The sequence below is a fragment of the Pyxicephalus adspersus genome, chromosome 5 (assembly GCF_032062135.1).
Source record: "Pyxicephalus adspersus chromosome 5, UCB_Pads_2.0, whole genome shotgun sequence".
Taxonomy (NCBI): domain Eukaryota; kingdom Metazoa; phylum Chordata; class Amphibia; order Anura; family Pyxicephalidae; genus Pyxicephalus; species Pyxicephalus adspersus.
The window spans coordinates 137,303,333-137,324,257 of NC_092862.1; the positions used below are offsets into that span (position 1 = coordinate 137,303,333).

At 38.1% G+C, this 20,925-nt stretch overlaps 1 protein-coding gene across 1 annotated transcript in view; it reads left to right on the forward strand.

Moving 5' to 3' along the window:
• The window catches only part of VPS50 (VPS50 subunit of EARP/GARPII complex), a 135,431-nt gene that overhangs the window by 50,788 nt on the left and 63,718 nt on the right, over positions 1–20,925 (forward strand). Inside the window, exons 7-10 of the mRNA XM_072412872.1 lie at positions 2,746–2,863; positions 2,953–2,988; positions 4,985–5,067; positions 18,828–18,870. Coding sequence (XP_072268973.1) covers positions 2,746–2,863; positions 2,953–2,988; positions 4,985–5,067; positions 18,828–18,870 — 280 coding nt within the window. The remainder of the gene's footprint in view (positions 1–2,745; positions 2,864–2,952; positions 2,989–4,984; positions 5,068–18,827; positions 18,871–20,925) is intronic.

Here is a 20,925-nt window from a genome sequence, read left to right on the forward strand (position 1 = left end):
CGGAGGCCCATCTTGCAGATTTTACATGTTGACTGTTAACATAGTCACTTTAAACACTTATTGCATATACTTGAGTATAAACCAAGATTTTTTTTTTGATTAAAGAAAACTTTTAGTAAAAAAAAAGTTTCTGTTTATACTTGGGGCACATCAGTAGATGGCGCTATGTACTCATGTCGTTGGAAACAAACGATGAACGACCGATCGGACGAAAATCGTTCACAAAAAGATGACCAACGACGTCGACGAACAAGGATTGTCGTTGGAAATGAATGACGGTCATTGCAGATCTGATTGGCCGACGATTGTTCGCTATCGCGTGTAGGGTCATTCAGTGATCGTGCATGTTTCTGCAATACACTTTCTCCTTTACATGTCACTCCCTGCATCTTTCAAACAATTGTATCCAGCATGTGTACATTATTGGTGGATTATATTTGAACGATCGTATTGTTACAGCATGTAGAGAATTGTGCACAATACGATTGTTCAGATATAATCGTGCATAATCGTTGATCGGTCGTAATTGTTCGTTTTCTAACGATAATTATTGGAAGTGTGTACCTAGCTTAGGACATTGTTAGAGTTTGTTACACACTTTACATGAGGACACAACAACATTTACTGGTGGACAACAATAATGCACAAAGGATCATTTTAGAGTATGTAACCCAACATAACTAACTAAAAAGTACAAAATACAGGGGCGGAAAGATAAGCAGACTGTGTTCATGTAATCCCCCCTCCCTTTAAATAAATGTTAAATAACACATAAACAATTTTTTTTCACATTTTTTAGGCGTTTCTGTTGATTACTATTTTGAATGTTAGGAGTGATGGTTGCATTTTGTGCCCTGGGTTTATACCTGAGTCAGTGTACCTTTCCTGTTTATTCAATTTAAATGATGTACCTTGGTTTATATTCAAGTATTTCTGACATGTTTTAGGGCGAATTTTTGTGTTCATAATTTTACTTTATATGAGCCATATTGTGTTTTCATACTTTATAAAAACAAGCACATTATCACAATGTGTAAAAATAGAACTTCATATGTCAATTCTCACAATGATGTGTTGAATAACAGGTCAAGAATCGGGGTCATGGTTATCATTTACTGTTTTACATTGATCCGATGCCCCGGGAAGATTTTTTTTGATTGGAGAGGTGTCACTGATCTGGTCTCACGCTGATAGATCGGTCAATCGTTTGAGATGTAAATTCCAGGATGTCCATTAATGAGCAAAAAATCTAAGTGAGCTTTTATTGAATCTACACTGCGGGAATTGAAGCTCTCATGAAGGCTTTCATCAATAAAGCTGCATTTGTTGCGGGCTGGCCTGAATCTTACTGTTCCGAATAAAGCCCAGAAGGATTACAGTGTGCCTAACAATAGCTCACTCTCAATCCCCAAACACAGAGATGGGGAAACGTGAATGAAATAATCAAGATTGTTGTGCTGTCTCCTTTTCTTATCTCTGTAATGTTTAGTACTAGGCAGACTTAAAATAAAACCTTTAGTTCTGCTTCTGCTTATCCCTATTTAATGTACAGCGCTGCGTAATATGTTTATGTTATATAAACACTGTTTATTATTATTATTAATAATAACAATAATAAAATAATAATTATAATGTGCAAGTATTTACAGTATTATCTCAAATTATGGCAGACTGTCTGTTTGCCGTCACCATTGATGAGATCCAAATTTTCTCACTCTGTCCACCAATGTCAAGATCTTCTCAGGCGATTCTTCCAAGTTTCAAGCTTTTTCTTCTCTTACTGGGCCTGATTGAAGCTTTTCACGACTGGAGAAGATAGACTATCATGGAAGAACCTGGGTGATCCAGAAAACCTAGAATGGTTTCAGGATTGAAAATATTGGCCAAGTAATAACCAATGATTTTTAGCAAATCCATTTCAGGTTTGCTGGATCACCCAGATTCCCCCATGACAGTCTCTCCAGTTTTCGAGATTTTTAATAAATCAAGCCCACAGTGTGCAGATTCAAGGGTTACATCCTCCCTGGCATGCAGTGTTTCTCAACCAAGGTTCTGTGAAACCCTAGGGTTCCTCGAGGGGTTGCTAGGGGTTCTGGAGCAATGAGCAGTTTGTGCCTCTCAGGTCAGCTTTACTGATTCCAATCACCTTTTTGGTTATCTAAGGCTGACATTCTTCCCAATGGTCAGCAATGTAAGAGGATTTCTTCACAGTAACAACCATGTCAATATACTGTTAGCTGTGGATAAAGTAAATATGGAAGGGGTTCCTGAAGACCTGAAAGTCTGAAAGTTTATTGAGCAGCGCAAACCGCTTTGCTTTGCGTCCCCACTGGGAACATATTCCTCACTCCTTGTAATTGCAGTGGCAAGTATTAATTTGTTCCATGGTAGTACCGGGGTCTGGGGAGACAGTCAGCCCTATGTACGATCATGCAGTCTTCCCTGGCTTATAGCAGATGAAGTGAGTTGCGGAGGAATGAAAGGTAATCATGTGCTGCTAGGGAAGATAGATCTTAAAGAAAACCTTTGTTTTAGGTAAGAGGAGCCATATCATCCCAAATATACCTAAAATGAAACTAAGCACATATGGCTAAAATTGTATTAAAATCACTGAATAAATACAAAAGAATGAAAACATTTTAAAATATACAAACATGCAAGTACTCTGTATTACCTTGTTAGTTAGTGTTGATTTTGTATTTTGACATGTGTGTAATTTTGGGTTATTTTGTGTTGATTTCCTAGACACCTAAATATTGCAAAAGAAGGATTTACACAAGCCAGTCTGGGACTTCTAGCAAACCATAGAAAACGCCAGCTATTGATTAGCCTGCTGAAGTCTCTGAGAACAATTAAAACTCTGGTAACGTCCACTGAAATCTTCATCATGATGTTATTTGTGCATGTGCAGTTGTACAGTGCTTGACCTTTCTTTGTCTTCTGTCCACTCAGCAAAGAACTGATGTCCGCCTCAGTGAGATGCTGGAGGTAAATACAATTGACAATTTTTTTTCTGGGGTTAATTCTAAATATGCAAAATGAACATCAAGCACATAATTTGGTTTTGGAAAAAAAAGAGGCTTGTAAAAATGCCCTTTTAGGTTAATTTTTAACTGTAATCGTGTCATGACATCAAGGCCTAGCTCCAGGTTTAACATGAAAAGTGCCAGGTGGTGCACCTGGCTAGAAGGGTCTGGGGAGAACACCGCCCTAGTACACTGTGAATGATTGGTGTGTGGTTTTGGGAACGGGGGTGGTTCTATGACACCCTGCATTGACAGAGTCCTCAGTGTTCTTGCTTGAGTATTTCTGAGTGTCCTTTAACCCAAATGATTGTGGACATCTTGCTGTGAATAAGAGGTAAAGCTGTGGATTACACAGGCTGGGTCACAGGCTGGCTCAATAAATTAAAATGCGGTCCTCAGTTGGCCTATAAAAAAAAAACTATGAAGGTTACAGGTAAATGTTTAGTTGTTCTTAAAGTGTAAAGTTATTTTTTAAATACGGTGTATATGCAAGACATTTGTTTTACAAATATACATTTAATACATGACATAGGATTCACAGAGCACTGTGATTTATACCAGAAAATAGCACAGCATTGGTTAGCTGACCTCAGACTTTTTATGAGTAAGTGCATCTTTGGACGGAGCATTGTAAGGATTACGATTGACGACCGCTTCCTGTCAGACTTGCATCTCAAACAGTGGACACAATCTCCAAGCATTGTCTCTGCCCACACGCCCCCTTATATCTGCAGTTACTCCAATAAATAAAATTTGGAGGAGTTTTGAACTTAGAAGGGAGTAGCCTTTTATTTGAATTTATCTGTGAACTGTCTAATAAGTCACTTTACTGTCATTTTTCTGTGGATATATTTCTGGTTGAACTATTGGGGCTGTTAACACACTGTTTGCAACAGCCAGATTGCTGCTGTTATTACATATAAATCTAAAGATCTGTAAATACACTGTAGTTTTTTTTTCCATTTCCGAAGAGTGCATTTCATCCCTGTCCCAGTCAGCTGTTCTCTTCATGAACTACCAGAGATGAGCTTACAATGTATTGCATTTCTCTAGGATTTGAAGCTTCACTTTATAAATCATTTTTCCCCAGGAATCTTAAATGGATTTATTTACAAGCCCGGTTTTATATGGTTGTTCATTTGAGTTTTATTTGGTCTTACAGCCTTAACACCGTATTTCAGAATACGGCCGTGATTAGTTTTCCTTCATCTCACCTGCACATCCTTCACTGTAACATACATCCAGAAATGACTTGATTCAATTTTTCACTGGTTTCATTGCAAAACATTGGTGGCTGATGGATGAATGATTGTGTGCTGGTACACATTCATCCAAATCAAGACATTTTGCTGTGCAAGTTTTGAAGATAACCGCAGTGTATTTTCTTTAAATGTGAAGTTTATTGTTACAATGTGAGATATGACTTTTAGCTGAGAAAGTCATTTGTTGTTTGTTATACTGCAACACATGGCAATGTACAACCACACTTCATGGCTGTACATTGCAATGCTGTCCATATGATTTAACTTTGTGCAACACATATCTTGTGAAGAGAACCATAAGGAACCCAACAGGCCCACCTATTACAGTCTACCTGCAGAAAACTATGGGAGTGGGGTGGATACAAGACCTGCACCCATGAGAGGGCAGCGAGATCGGTCTTTAGTACTTTGCCACAGATTCCAAGTTTCACTGTCAATCAATTCATAGATGGGGGGAAAAGTACATATAGGAGATCAAGTTTCTAGTAAGAACACACATGCTCCATGTATAAAGGCAATATTTATTAATCACAGAGTTCTGCTTTAAGTGCCTAAGTCAAGGGTAAAAACTGTCCTAGAAGACATCTTGGTAATTGGATTAAGCATACATATCCAACTCTTCTATGCTGTCTATAGGCAGATTAGTTTCACATGGCCCTGACTAATCCTAATGGCTATAATTTGTTGTCTTTGCAGGAGGAAGATTATCCTGGAGCCATTCAGCTGTGTCTGGAGTGTCAGAAAGCAGCTAGTACATTTAAACACTACAGCTGTATTAGGTAAGGAATTCATTCATTTTCAGCAATACTTGTGTACAGTAAAACAGATGGACTATACACATGTACAGTGGTTATGTTTACATTGTGTTTAATTCCAACACATTTGAATGTTGTTGCTGCAGGGACAGCTAGAGCAACACTCTCATTTAAATGGCTCTTTCCCAGCAGACATCCTTATCTTCACATTTCTATACCATTCCAATCAGCCACCAGGAGCACAAAATATGTTTGTTACCTATGACTATGGAGAAGTATTTTACTTGCTCCCTGTCCTCTGGGACAGCACTGGTCCAGAATGACACAACTCCTGCGAAGGCATATGGATGACTATTCATCTCTGGCACGCACAAGGGAATCCAGGATTGCAAGCTCAGCAAAATTTGACATCTGGGTGGTAAACAGGCTGTTTTTGCAGAAGAGACATCACCTGTCCCATTCTGCAATAATCATTTGCATTACTGTGGGGCTATAGTTCCACTTTAAGGAAACCCTTACATAGAGTTACATTAAACTGAGTTAAGGTTCTCCTTTATCCAGGCCATTGTATGTTTAGTGGTGGTTGGTAACATTCAACCAGTTGTCATTAGACTTGTTCATGTAATGGTGAAGATATTTATAGCTTGCCCAAGCCTCTTCTTCAGCTCTGAGTGCCAGGGAAACACCTCAATATTTATATCTATAATATATCTACATTTATATCTACACAAGTAGAACAGAGATCTTTATCCAGACACAGTATAGTTGTGCATTGCATTTCGCAGAATGGATCAGTTTCCGTGCACATTGTTGTTTATTCTATTAAATGGTCTGTCCAACACAACAAGTCACACAAATGTATTCTGCATTTTTTTAATGTGAACCACATGGCAAAACACGACCACAAATTGCGCCATTGGTTAAGTGTGTCCAACACATCTGCTGTGTGTTTTGTCTTTATTGCACTTAAAGCATAAATTTCCTTGTTCCCACAAGGCACTAGTAGGAATGAGACCTTAGCAGGCATAAGGAAACAAAAAAAAAAGCTCTACTCGCATATGTAGGTCTCTTCTAAATGCCCCTTTGTTCTGTAAATTATAAAAAATACAGTTTGAATCCTTTTTTTGTTTTACATTACCATATTAGTTTACCTCTTCTTAAAGTAATGTAGTAATGTCTACTTACTTGTTCAGAGGTCACAATGAAGATCAATGTTTTTTTTTTCTCCAATTAAGCCCACAAATAAAGCCTTAATGTTGAGAACTTTAATACTGGTGATTGAAATTATTTTTATCCAAAACGAAATCCAAGTGTTTTAAGGAAGAATCCAAGAGCTTGTCTAATTAAAGTGAAGTGTGGCTGGCATGTTTTAGGTAGCAGCAAATTGCAAGAGAGAAAGGAAATGTTACATTCAAGTGTTGCCACTTGCACAGAATATGCGCTTATTCCTGCACTGAATACTGTTTTGATTGCTGAAGGGTTTGTTAATATACATACATCTGTTGTCTAAATCCACCAAAGAAAACCAGTTTCAGCAAACTAATTAAAAATTCCATCCAGTACAAAGAACACCTGATAAGTTATAAAATATTAGGTATTCCTTTAACAGTTCTAGCAGTTTTGAAGCAGATCTGTCATTAATAATAACAAATAGCGCGGATGTCACCTGTAGCAAATCATTTTTTTCAGTAAATGTAAAAGCAAACACAGGAGAGGAGTAAGTCTTATACACACAAATCACTGTCGCTTGAAACAATTGTTAATTATCATTTTGGGCAAAGTTAACGATGAACTAATGCTGGCCTGGCAAGCACTGTTTTGGCTACTGCCAAGGAGCTCTCAATTCTATAGGGTGCTAGGAACAAGGGGGTACCTTGCTGTGGGGAATGCATTAGGCTATTTATACACCTTAGATGATTCTCGTAAATTATCGCCTCAGGTCTGATATCGGACGAGAATCTGGCGTGTGTACAGACAGCGCTTGTCGTCCGCCGTTCAGATGACAGTCTTGGCGGATTCACGGACGACGAACAAGGAATGATCATAATGAAAGTGAAGGGGAGAGAGTGCAGCGAGTTACTGCTTTGTCGCTCTCTCCCCTCCCCTCTCCATCGAGCGGCGCTGTATGTACAGAGCTCGTTCATGCATCTTTCAGTTTTTTGTCGTTGGAAAGAATAGTGAAAGATCCTTTCCAACTACAATTATTGTGCATGTGTACCAAGCCTTAGTTCTTGTTAGTAGACAGACACTTTGTGATCAAGCATGGCTCACTAAACACGAGTAGAGGGACACCTGCACTGATTTCTCCCAAGATGATCACCAAAGTTTGTCTTGGGTGAAGCAAATCTAGTTTACCAGAAGGACTTTGGGTAGACCCTGGGTAGATTCATCTCCGTAACCAAGAACTGAAACATGATGGGTAATCAAAAATCTTGGAGTTGTTGTTAGAGCAAGAGGGAAGGCAATGTCCTCCAATGAGCACTCCAGTGTTTGTGACTGCTCTCCAAAATTGGTTTGAGACTCAAAAACTGGCTTTATATACTCAATGGGGTCTGAATTTTAAAGCAGTGAACTAAACATTCAGGGAAACATTCCCTGCTGGAGAATCGTCCAGGTCTGTGTGTTTCAGTGGCAGTAATTGATTCTCCAACAAGAAATAATTCAGTAAATGTCAGATTCCCCGCTTTGTGAATAAACCACAATATATAATTTTTGTCTGCTGTTAAATAGGGACTTTAAAGTGGAATACACATATATGCAAGCATATTTTTCCCCAAATGTCTGTCTGGCAACAGGGTTTTTATATCAGTTACTTACATTGCTTTACCTAATTTGCTACATGTAAAAAAAAATAACCAAAAATTAATCAATTTAAAGGCACTAAAATTCAAGTGTATAACACAGTTTTAGGTTAAAAATATGATTTATTAGCTGATTAAAAATTCAAAGGTATGTTAGCTGTTACAGAGACATTGTAATTCCAATCTCGTGTTCAACACGTTTCCCAACATAAGCTTTCTCAAGACTGATGAGACCGGTATCATATCTGAAACCAGATCTATTAAAATATTTAAACCAACAGACATAGATACAACTAGTACTGCAATCTTTCAAGATGGCAAAACCAAAAGAGGGAAGCAGGCCAGGCGGTGCCAATATCCACCATCAACCCGACATATCTGCTTGTATATAAATTTTGTGGAGGGCCATATCATGAGTATTGTAGATTTTATTGTCATCGATATTCATTTATTTTTTCTCAAGCTCCTTCCTCTGATTCCAATGACCAATTTTATTAAATCATCAGTGCTGTGTATAGAGAGCCTTGATAATTAGTGCCTTTAAAGTCCTAAAAATGTATTCGTTTTGTAAAATTGGTGGATGTGGCACTAAAAAAATATACTGATCACTATTCTACTTAGAATATTAAGGTATTTAAAAAAAGGGTCCATATTTACGAAGAAGTAATAATCCAAAATTAGATCATCACTTCTTTGTCACTTTTTTTTAATTGTGATTGCACATGAAATCAGATTTAGAAATAGAAATAGATGATTAGAATTGCTATAGTGGCGACTACCAATGTTCCACTAAGGAGTGAGCAGAAACTTGTTTACTTGAATGAAGAAACTAACCAAACCTGAAAGGGGCAAAGGTGGCTCATTCACTTTCATTGTGATTGTTCCAAACTCTGATCACCAGTTTGGTCTATAGTGTTTGCTATTATTAAAATGGGGAATGCCATCTGGCAATTTTTTATATATGCAAGCATTAGAAGAAGTGTAAGTATATAGTAAGATCCACAGTTCATTTATGAACTGCTGATTATTTTTAAAAAATTCAATTGTGTCAACTGCTTGCACTTGGGGTAACCTCAGCTATACTTCTATTCTAATAAAAATTATGCAAAGTGTAGAGTTCAGAGGTCCCTACATTACAGGTAGTCCAAGGGTTACATATGAGAGAGGGACTGTAGGTTTGTTCTTAAGTTGAATTTGTATGTAAGTTGAAACAGGTACATTATTTTAATAAATACAATTAGAACAGATGTTTGTCTCAACATATTATGAGGCAGCATGGTGTCAGTTACTGTATAAAATCCTCACTAAGAGTTAATTACAAACAAAGCCAACAAAAACAAAAAAAAAAAACCATATGGAGCCTAAACATTCATTATCTTCTGGAGCAAGCTGTGCTTTGATATGCAAAAAGAAACAACTGCAGAGTTTGTATTGGTCTTTAGAGAGTTACAAAAGCTTGAGGAACAGCAAAAGATTTCTTCTGCAAGTCATGCGAAGCGCCCCCTCTGCCCCCTCAAGCTTCTGTCCTGCACACCAACAAGCAGGTCAGTCTCATTCATATGTCAGATGTCCTTAAGTCAGGGACTACCTGTATTGTAAAAATCCCTGACCTCCAGTTCCTATCCAATAGGCCAGTTATGCATTCCTGAAAGTGTTTACATCTGTTTAATGCAGAACTGAACCCTGGAGGTACACACTTCTCCCTGTTCTGTTGTGGATGCCGCCATCTTTCTGATCTTGATTGGCTTTATTGGCTGGGCCAGGATGCCTGCGTGGGAGTTTCATTCCCAGCACCCGCAGAGGAATTTGGGATTGCCAGGTATCCCTGGCATCAAATGCTTAGCTGCACATGCAATGTCGGCCGATAATTAGATAGGTAAAAATACTTTTTGCAGACGAGGCATTGCCTTTCTCATTTTGCTGAAAGGACATGCTTGATGCCAAACTTAAGAACTTTAGTTCCATTTTAAAGTATGTTTATAATATTTGTGTAAAATCAGATACAAAAGGAAGAGGAACAGGCACCCCTATGTCCCCCAGGTATAATGGATGGACTGCCTGCTCAGTTTCAGTTCTTCCAAGATAACCTTAGCAGTTAATTGATTTGCTGTATTTGTTGCTCATCGTTGGCCTCCGCTTTAGCTCTACTGAGCTTTGAGTACTAATTATCCAATGTCCTATACACAAGTACACACACACACCAAAATAAAAATCTATAAATTGATTTTTAAAATATATTTTTTTATTACACCACCAATTATAAAGACTGCACCCTGATGTTTTCCTAATATAATGATCTCCTTCCATTTTCGCACCCGTCCTCTGCAATTAGAATCATCTTTATACAATGTGCGCTCTTATTTAGGTTTTGACACTGAAACAGACAGCTGTATATTATAACAAATTGCACAAGCCTGTACTTTAACAGTCCTCATGATGCTGGACAAATCATATTTAAAATTCTCAATCATTTTCATGGTCTCGGTTATAAATTTGGGCTCCTTCCAAACTGCATAATGTAATTTTGGATTACTAATAATATTATAAAGTATTTATATAGTGCAAACATAATATGCAGTGCGCTTTAATGAGCAGCACTGTAGTCACTCAATGATTCTGATAGTAATTTATAATTGTTTCTTCCCACCAAAATCTATCCAAATCGAATAATTACTTTTTTTTTAGGAGGACTGCCCTAAATCCAGGGGTGTCAAACTCTGGCCTGCGGGCCAAATCTGGTCATCAGGGTCCTTGTTTTGGCCCCCCAAAGAATTCCAAAAATGAACTACATCTGGCCCGCCCGTGTTGCCACCTCACATCATCATTTTCAATACATGCAATACAGAAACATTATTCCTGTAAACCCATCATGTGACACAAAGCCTAGGCAATGATCACATCGTGCCTGACTACCAGGGGCATTGTGTTTGTTTTAATATATTAGAGACTGCATAGTGTAATATTTAGTGTCAGACAAACTTGTGATGTGAGAGGATGAGCAACACACAGCCTGCATAGATAGACAGAAATTAGTCTTTTCAACCCTAAAGTGTGTGTAGAGGGGTTTGTTTTTGTTAGTTATGGATGAAGTAGTAAACTTCCTAAATTTTTTCAATTAACTTGGTTTAATTTTTTAATTTCGGCCCTCTGTGTATTTGGGTTTGACACCCCTGCCTTAATTTATTTTTTTTTTTGTTTAAAATGCCACAACAAACAGCAGAATTGCATAAAGCAATGAGTATAAGAGCTGACACGGGGGTATGAGCATGATAAATGTTATCAGCATTAGAACTGGTCTCATCTTAAAACTTCATTAAAAAGGATCAGTCTAAATGATAAATGAGCTTTACACCCTTCCTGGGGATGCAAATAGGGATGTTTATATCAAGTAAAGACGCACACATTTAAAAAATTGACTTCTACTGTTTACATCCTCCTAGAAAGAAAAAAATAAATAGACAAGAATTAAATAAATTAAACTAATTAAATAAAGTGAATATTGGTGAATTGTTACAATTGTGTCTACTAACATTTCCCTTACTTGCTTTTTTTTTGGTAATTTGGGGCATCATTGGTGGTGAGGGTCACTGCCTAACCAACAGACTAATGCTGATTGCATCTATCTTGAAGATTCTGAGCATTTATAACAGTATTAAATAAAACCAATTGTAAAGGATTATTAGTTGATTAATCTAGGGGCTAGGAGACCACATGCGTTATTATATTCGGGTATTTTTTGGAACCTAAGAGGGCCTTTTAGCATTGACATTTTGTTTGGGACCAAGTCCTCAGAAAATGCATGCATAGCTGTAAAATATAAGGCTTTGTATAGCTTTAAGCCTTATAAGATGTCAGATTTTTAAAAATCGTTTCCAGTGGCAGGAGAACGAAGGAGCACTGTACACACTACACTGTTCAGTTGTATGGAATAGGGACGGGAGAATTAACACGTGGAACCCCATATGCTCTCCTCTCTACGAAAGTACAGCCGTTCTCCCTCCTCTTTTGTTCATTGATTCACCCAGGTGGATTGATGATCGACGACAGGGGACAGCTGAACACACACTAGATTTTCATCTGAGATAATAACGACCGTTCATCCTGGATGAAAATAATCTAATATGTGTTTTGTAGCTCCAAAAATGAATATTTACAACAATATATAAACTTTTTCATATTATGGTATTATGAATGGTGATTTAAGCCTAATCTTTCATATGTGTTAAAGTGAAATAAAGCTCACTTTACTCACCCGCCCCGTTCCAAGGGTGCCGTCATCTTCTTTTTTTCCTTGCTATCTTCAGCCACCTTGATTGGCTGGGCCAAGGTGATTCAACCTCCGCACAGACACATGGGAGTTCATTCACAATGATAGCCAGGATTGCTGGACAATCACATGTGCACATTTGCAGCTCAGCTTTTCTGACTGCTTCACGGAGGGATCAGGCAGGTGAGAAGGTTTATTGCAGAAGGGACATCGACTGTCTCTTCCTACGGCAATGACCTGCCTGATCGTGCTTTTATAAAAGTGAAACTTTAGTTTAAGCCACAGCCATTAGTGATAGTATAGCCTCATTCTTACCTCTTACATCAATAGGCTTCACCCATTTTGCAGTAATTGGTAGTTAAGATAGCCTTTGCTAAGAAATTTGATAATTGCACATAGTCAGTTCTCTGCCATAGCATGTTATAGCCCGTCCCTCTTCTGGGAGGGTCTAACTATTTTGTGTGCTGGCCAAGCTCCTCTGACCCTCCCCTTACCTTCCTACATAGCCTTTTATGTATCTGCTAGGGGAAGAGTGCTGGTATCACATCCAATATGGCACCACCAAGCAGCAGTCTGGGTTTTAGATGTCTAAATCAGGGAACCTTTTACAGGTGTTAAATGCACATATATTCCTATGTGAAGATTGTTGTATAGAAAATTATCTGGCAACATTAGATTAAGCACACACGGGCTGCTTTTCACTTTTGATGCAATTTAATGTTTAGATCTAAAGGGAAATCAGCAGCTGACTGATTATAAGAAACTGATGTTGATAAATGTCCATTGAAAAAACATGTCATGTCGTTGTATTAAAGATCAATCAAATCCCATAGGAAGTGATAGAAAATGACTTTATGTCCAAGATGATTGGAAGGGCAGAATATCTTACCGATCTGCTTGTGTGTTTACTAGGCATTTCCCTGCTCCCTCCTCCCCTCTTTATTGTTTCTGTAAGGACAATGCAGAAATCACTACAATAAACACAGTTTTAGCTTCTTTCGTTGTTGTAAAATACATTTTAGCGTTATTTAGTGTTTTATAGATCTACAACGGGTTCTACATTTAAGGCACCGCAGAGAATTAGATTGTTTTCTATCAAACACACAGTGCAACCTCCAAATGTAGCTTCCTCATCGTTTTAAAATAAATTACCTATAGCGTTTAGGCGTACAATAAGTGACTCCTCTTCAGTTTTACCTGCTTTTTACTTTCTGCAAATTGGACTTCTGGGAGCCTGCCATTTAAAGGGCATAGCAGAGCTTTTTATTACATTTGTCTATTTCTGCTTTTAATTAAATTGTTTTATTCTTTTTTTTTTGTGAAAGAAAGTACTCTGTTTGGCCAAGACATTTTCTGTATTCTGAATACTTTTTCATACACTAATACACTTCTAGATCTGTCTTGGATTTTAAGGGTATTTATTGCCCACTTTAGGTCAGATCAGAATATATATATATATATATATATATATATATATATATATATATATATAGATAGATAGATAGATAGATAGATAGATAGGCTGATCCTTTTACAAACGGAGAAGTGAGAATTATTATTATTATTATTATTAAACAGGATTTATATAGCGCCAACATATTACGCAGCGCTGTACATTAAATAGGGATTGCAAATGACAGACTAATACAGACAGTGATACAGGAGGAGAGGACCCTGCCCCGAAGAGCTTACAATCTAGTAGGTGGGGGAATTTCACACACAATAGGATGGGCGATATGTAGTGGTGGGAAGTAATGAGGGTTTAGCAGACAGAAGAAGATGGGTAGGCAAGTTTGAAAAAATGAGTTTTGAGCGCTCTTTTAAATGAGCAGAAAGTAGGAGCAAGCCGAATAGGGGGAGGAAGACCATTCCAGAGAGTTGGAGCAGCTCTAGAGAAGTCTTGTAACCGTGCGTGTGATGAGGTTATGAGTGAGGAAGTCATTAGTAGATCATTGGAGGAGCGGAGGGAGCGGCAGGGGGAGCATATTTTAACCATGTCGGAGATGTAAGTGGGACAATAACTGTGTAGGGATTTGAAGGCAAAGCACAGGAGCTTAAATTTGATTCTAAGGTGAAAAGGAAGCCAATGGAGAGAGCTACAAAGAGATGCAGCAGAAGAGGAGCAGTGGGAAGGATGGATGAGTCTGGCTGCAGCATGGCTGGCATACAGTAGTCCAGACGAGAGATGATAAGAGCATGTACAAGGAGTTTGGTGGTCTCAGGGGACAGGTAGGGGCGGATTTTTGAGATGTTGCGTAGGTGAAAGTGACAGGACCTGGAAATGTTCTGAATATAGGGGGTAAATGAGAGGGCCGAGTCAAAGGTGACACCAAGACAGCGTGCCTAAGGAGAGGGCCGAATAACAGTGTTATAACAGTTAGATATATGTCAGGGGGGCATTTGGAATTTGAGGGGGGAATGATGAGGAGTTCTGTCTTACCCAGGTTGAGTTTCAGGAATCGGTCAGACATCCATGATGAGATGGGTGACAGGCAGCATGAGACCTTATCCAGGACTGAGGGACACAGGTCAGGGGTGGACAGATAAATTTGGGTGTCATCAGCATACAGATGGTACTGTAAGCCAAAGGAGGATATGAGACTACCGAGAGAGGAGGTGTACAGAGAAAAGAGAACCGGTCCAAGGACTGACCCTTGGGGAACACCAACAGGGAGGAGAGTGGGTGAGGAGGAGTTACCATTGAAAGAAACTTGAAAGGAGCGGTCAGACAGATAAGAAGCAAACCAAGAGAGAGAGAATATTAAATGATTGCTATATGATGCTGCTTCTTTTGTGCAGATCCATCAGCGAGTGAACAAAAACCTCTGGTCAAGAGAAGTTGGGAAAAATAATGATCGGACTGTCAAAAAAATCCTGTAGTTTTCCCTGGCGGTGTCTGCTTATAGATTCTTTCTTTATATGATAGGTGATAGCATGCCATGCAGCCAAAGAATTATTTCTTTTTCCACAGGCATAATTTGCAGATAACCAGAGAGGTTCAGCTTGAGCTAGCATATATGACTGTTTTCAGTTTGCCTTCTGACCTAAAGTGGAACTAAATAAAAATTTGCCATAAAACATATTGACCTGCCCATTCGCAGTCTGTTCTGAAATATACACTGAGCTTTAGCTCATTGCATAATGTTGCATGTACTCCCCTGGCTGCCGGGAATGAATTAACGCCATAATTTATATCATTCCGACATGGCCAAACAACATGGTTTAAGATACTGAACCTGAAAGTGGGACTGGGTGAATATGGTGGCCACAATGGATCGAGGAAAGGTGAGTTTATTAAAAAAAGTTGCTGTCTGGCAGGTAATGTTAATTTGTTGCAGAGGGGACATCTCTTGTCCCTTCTGCAATAAAGGACCTATCTGCTCACAGTTTTTTATATTTTACCTTTGTTCCCCTTACCCTACCTTAGTTCTCTTTAGCTAATTGTCCACTCTGTGTTTAATATATAAAACAGACCTAAATGTCAATTTTGCTCTGCAGGGAAACTTTTCCCTGCAGGCCTACTCTTAAGTCTTACATAGTTTTACAGGTTTCTCTCCTGTACTTAAATTTCATATTCTGATCATTTCATCCTGTTAGCTTTCTATAGTGTGCAAAAGCTGCAGCTAGTCAAACAGAGCTTCTTTTATTTCTGAACTGTGAGCATGTCCAGCATTATCTAACCGTTTCCTCTCCTGCCTGAATACTTATGTCCTGCCCTTTTCATTTATTAGATTTCAGTTCTTTTTTTTAATTATGAAAGCTCAGCATCACATGCAGGTGTTTACCTAATATAGTCTGCATGCAAATAAAGTCTACCTAACAATGCCTGCTTTTTCAGACTGACATATACCCATCAGGGCATTTTGGTATTTGCACTTCTCTCCAGAACCAGGCCACAACTTAAATCACAGCTCAGGGCTATTGAGAAGAGTACTGAAAAACCTTACTGATTCTTACCTACCATTTTCACTGAATGTCTGCTTTAAAGTGAATCTCCTAAATGCACATTGTTATCCCTCTTTCTGTTCTGTAGCGTTATGCAAATACCTGTATTATAGGCATCTTGCAGATTGTTATTCAGCATGAAGTCCACACTGGATAACTGGAATAACCTTGCAAAGTAGTTTTCCATTGGACTCACATTTCTTTTCTCCAGCTACCTATTGGATTATCGATTTATGAGCTCGCTGTGAGCTCCTTACCTTGTTTTTAAAAGATAGACAACGCAGTCATTTAAAAGCAGGCTTGGAAAGCAGCTAACAACTTGCCATTGATTAGACTTCAGCATTTTGCAAGCGTTTATGTCATCTATCTATGCTAGGTACTTAAGATTTTAATCCAAACTACTGACTAATGGCTGTTTGCTGCATGAGCGAGTGCTGAGCAATTACCTGAAACTTGTAGTGCATCATTCTCTCTGCCTCAGCCTAGCGCAGAAATAAAGTCCTTCACGTTTTTGTGTGAAAATAGCGCAAACGTAGACAACAAAATGTAATCTCTGAAGCTGAACTACAATCAGCCATAAATACTTAGTAATATGAGCCACCTCATTTCCTTTCTGGGTAGAAAGGTTCAAATGCTCATTTAGATCAGGTTTAAGTAAAGAAATCTCACCTGGCTTGTGTGGGTGTCCTCTCCCCTATATGACCATTAAGCTGCTCTTCTGTGCCTCCTCAAGTCATTACATTTGATATGTTTTTTAGATGTACTTTAAATTAGACATTTCAATGATTTTAGTAATATGTGTATATATCTTTCACAGGTTAATACAGGGCTCTCATGTTCTAAAATGACGTTTTCTAATTCATCGTACACTGTAGGATTCTCAAACTGCACAACAGTGATGGAATACTGTATTCCTCTGCTGAAAACAATGGTGGGGGTACCATTTATTGTACCTAGTGTTTATTGGAAACTATATTCCTCCCGCTCACATCAACATTGGGGCACCATTTCTTGCACGTAAAGGTGATGGGGCACTATGTGCCTCCTGCTGTCACCATCTTTGGGGCACCATTTCTTGCTCCTAGCATTGATGGGGCACTATATTCCTCTCTCTGCCACCAATGTTGAAGCATCATTTCTTGTACGTAACAGTGATGGGACACTATAATCCTCCCACTTACACCAATGTTGGGGCACCACATTTTTCCCCTGGACTGTTATACCATTTGATAGGGCAATTGGTTTCTTAGACTGGGAAATTTTTTCTCTCTTAATTTTTGCCTCCTTGGGGCATTTATTTTTAGCACCCTTTAACAAAAGATATATATATATATATATATATATATATATATATATATATATATTTATATATATACAATTCATAGATGTTGCCCCCCACCCCACCCTGCAGTACAGCCCCTAAAACAGTGTTTCGTCTCTAATTACTATATCCACAGCCTACAATATGTGCAATTTAGTATTACATTTTTCTGTGAAATATATCAAGTTAGTAATATTAAAAAAAACAAAACCAAAAAAACCCTAAAAGCGCCTTTTAGGTAGTTCTTTACAGCATTTTTTCTCCTGTAGAGTGACAGGTGCTCTTTAATAAGTACATGTGAATAATGCCTTCATTTATAAAACTGTTATTTATACAGCTTGGAAATTGGTCTTGGCTTTGCTCTGTGTGATTTTGTCCTAATAATAGACACAGCTGTTATCTGTTGTGCTCACACCATCCACATGTTTTTCTTTAATCTTCATGAATGTTCCCTCTACCTATGGCAATAAATTGTAATAATTACTTTTTATAATGTATCAAAGCACTGGGATTAGATGTGGCCCCTGACTTGTTCATTTAGACCAGCCGTGCATAAAATAAAACTGCCAATATCTGCATGTGTTATACGGCTCTTCCCCGCCATCATGGCGTAAATGCTGTATTGCCATTCATTTAATTGCCAGCTGTCATTTCTTGCATTGAATTGCACACCAAACTTGCTTTCTTTAGTGAATTCCCCCTGATGTTTTAATAAAAAAATTCCTAATTTTACAACTTGAGGGGCAATTGCATTACAATGTCAGAGAGAACGGCAAGATTCCGATTTCAGCTAAAAAGGGCATTTTTATCAGAGCATTAAAATATATTTAAGGGAAAAGTATAATAGTTGGCCTTGTATAATAGTAATAAAATTTATTTGAAGGTAAAGTTCACAATAAACTTTTTTTTTAGATTTTGATAGAGTGGAGCAGCCCTTCTCCACCTTTCTAATATTGGAAACCCTTGAATTAACTTTCACATCTTCAGGGAGCCCCTGCTATTACTTATATATTATATATACTTATATATTATAAAACACAGCTCGCAGTACATTGGTGTGGTGGTAATTAGGAAGAATTCCTCTGACATTGCTGGCCATTGGGAAGAATGTCCCCCTTACAGATAGCCAAAAAGATCATTGGTGTCAGTGGTATCTGACCAGAGAGGTGCAAACTACTCCTTTCCAAAGGAACCCCTAGCAACGTTCGGAGGAATTCCTAGGAACCATGGTTGAGAAACAATAGAGAAGAGAATAGTTTTGGCATTACATAAGTTGTATTAATGGATGGTCAAAATAGTTTTTTGTTTTCATTGGGAAAGAATTGCTCTGCTGTGTAATTCTATTGACAGAGTAGATTAAATGTTGCATTCTTTTTTTGCCCATTTATTTACTGCCATATTGCATTGCCTTTTTTGTGTTTTTACACTAATTGTTTCTTGTAATTTGCAGTGAGCTGAATTCAAAACTGCAGGACACTTTGGAACAAATTGAGGTAAGACACCTATTGAGCATTGTTGGTCTGATGTGTTTGTGCAGTTACAAGTAAAACCTAGATGTGCTGCTTTAGTTTTTTTGTTTTTAAAAATGTATTAGTTCATATAATGTTCTTGGCCGTGGGGGGTGTTTTAGAAGATTCCCCCGGCACAGGCTTGTGGGTAAGATAAAATAATGAAACTACAGACAGCACCAACCTAACACCATTGAGGGGCTCCTAACTGGGTGCTTACAATAAACACAGGTTATCACTTCTTGTTTATTTAAAGAATAATTCCGATTTCTTTATTGTCTATTGAGGGGCACAGACATCCTATATCTGTATGACACCACCTTCAGGTGGATTGGACACTGGCAAAAAAAAAAACTTGCAGCCAACCCATGATAACGCCTCCCACTACTGGCATGCCTGAGATTGGCCTAGGATTTTGGACTTTTGTTCTACAGCTGTGCATTTTGGAAGATTATTTTTTGTTTTCCTTTTTTTTTTGCTAGTCTTTCTTTAATTAAGAATACTGCTGTGATAATCTCACATGCAGCATCTGGACAGCTGTCATTTATGATCTAAATTTAGTGGCTCCAGGCCTTTTTTTTTTACTAAAGGGATTAACACTGAGGGTGCTTACATAATAGGGTAGGTAGACTGTTACACATGCACACCCCTAACACCATTCAGAGTAGAGGAAGCACCTATTCAGTGCTGCTTTTGGTCTGCAGAGCCATGTTCAATTTATAATTTTTCCTGTTGCTCTACTTCTGTGGTCCAGTTATCTTTGGTCACCAGAACCCTTTCTGCTACCAGCTTTTTGAGGGTACAAAAACACCTGAAGCCACGCCTCATACTGTGGCCTTGGTTGCTCTTACAGCTATGCACTTGTAACATGTCCAGTCATAGATACCAGGTGGTCTTACTCTCCCCCTAGTTTATACATTTTTAATTTACTTTCTTTCATTTATATAGCGCTTACATATTAGATATCAATTTACAAAGTTCATAGTGATGTCACTGTCTCTCAAAGGAGCTCACAATATAATGTTCCTACCACAGTCAAATGTCATTATCACATTCTAAGAACAATTTTGAAGAAAAGACATTTAACCTTATTGGCATGTTTTTTTGAGATCTGTGGATAACATATAAACTTCATGCAGATAGTGCCCTGACCTAGTGCTGCAAAGGCAAGAGTGCTAGCTGTTGAGCCAACTTTATTGCCAAAATTGTCTCATCGTGCTTTGGTTGATGTCTGGCTTCATGTTATCCTGAGTAGCTTTGAGTATGAAAAAGATCCCCAGAGACCCAGCAAGTTTTTAGACTTTTTATTTAAATATCTAGTGGACCCAGAAAAATAATTTTCAAGTGTTTCCCATTATTATTAATATATTTATTATTATTATTATTATTATTAACATCCCTTAGAAATGGTTACTAGGCATGCTGGTAGGAGCAAGGGTCTAATTGGGTTGGCCCACATTCCCCCCCCCCCCCCCCCCAAGGTTATATCCTCTTCAATGGCAGCATTATTAGAAGATGATAGATTTCCCTGCCCAGACTCCATAAAACCATCATAAAATAAATTCCTAAAAATTGACATCATGGCAGCCTGTGTTTAACTGAAAGACTGGAGTTCTTCTTTAATTCTATTATATTGCTGTTTACTCTTTTAAGTCAATCTTTCTTTCTATGATTTCTATTTTAATTTACCATCACACCTCTATATATGTAAAGCATGTCAGTGTTGTCTTGCTTTATGTCTCGTATGTCTGAACGTGATTGTTTAGTTATTTGCTGACGTCCCATATAGATTATAGATGATTACTATGCATATAAGACTAACGCAAGTTGATAGGAATGATTTCCCCGGGGTTAGCGCTTGTAGGGCTTTGCCTTTATTGGTCAGATGAATTATTTATCAAGACAACTCAGTTCATTTACAGTGTGCAGCTTTAATATCTTTCCCAAAGCCAATATTAACTTCAGCGGTAATAACTCCTGCAGCTTAATAATCGTTTGCATTGAAAATATTATTCCCTCCTGTTTTTTTCCATTCACTTA